This window comes from Penaeus monodon, chromosome 29 (genome assembly GCF_015228065.2).
Source record: "Penaeus monodon isolate SGIC_2016 chromosome 29, NSTDA_Pmon_1, whole genome shotgun sequence".
NCBI classification, from domain to species: Eukaryota; Metazoa; Arthropoda; class Malacostraca; order Decapoda; family Penaeidae; genus Penaeus; species Penaeus monodon.
In genome coordinates, this window is record NC_051414.1 from 38,563,867 (window position 1) to 38,564,530 (window position 664).

Consider the following 664-nt stretch of genomic DNA (forward strand, 5'->3'; position numbering starts at 1 on the left):
AAAATGAAATTAAGTATTTAGCATGCTGGATATCCCAATCTGATTTATCCTGTAATTTTCTAGTAAAAATGGGATAATATTGATCCATTGATGGTGGTGTTAATCACTAGTGGCTATTTAGGTTTCCTTTTAAAATTTGAGTTTTCTAAGACTGCAATAATTGCTGCAACGAAAATTAACCAAAGAGCTTTCCTGAGTAATGATTACATGATTTACAAAATTAAGGTGTTTGATTTCAGGTAAACCAGTTCATAAAGTGGACATAATTGTCTGTAATGATAAAAACTAATGTGTGTATGTGTATATTTATGTATTTCATGATTGGAAAGAAATAACTTTATTTAGACACATGTTTCCAGCTAAGTGACAATATTGTATTGTAGAGAATATACATTTATTTAAATAACTAATGAGAACCAAACGGTGCATTTCCACAGGCTGTGGCGCTATCCATGGTGCCGCTGTGCATCTTGATCTTGGGCTTCATCACTGCGTTCTATGACACCCTCTCTGCCTTGACCGGCACGACAGAGTTCAACCCGCCCTCTTAAAGACACTCTTGCAGTCTATCGAGCACCGTTCTTTGGTTTGTTATGGACGCTATGCCAGAACTGTTGATAGAACCTGTTATGTTATTGTCCCTGATGATGTATCCCATAGCCAT

The 664-nt window shown here is 36.3% G+C and overlaps 1 protein-coding gene across 1 annotated transcript in view; it reads left to right on the plus strand.

Moving 5' to 3' along the window:
* Positions 1-664, plus strand: part of LOC119592246 (sarcolemmal membrane-associated protein-like) — a gene marked incomplete in the record, with an annotated part of 84,028 nt that extends 83,364 nt beyond the window's left edge. Inside the window, 1 exon segment of the mRNA XM_037941082.1 lies at positions 438-664. Coding sequence (XP_037797010.1) covers positions 438-551 — 114 coding nt within the window.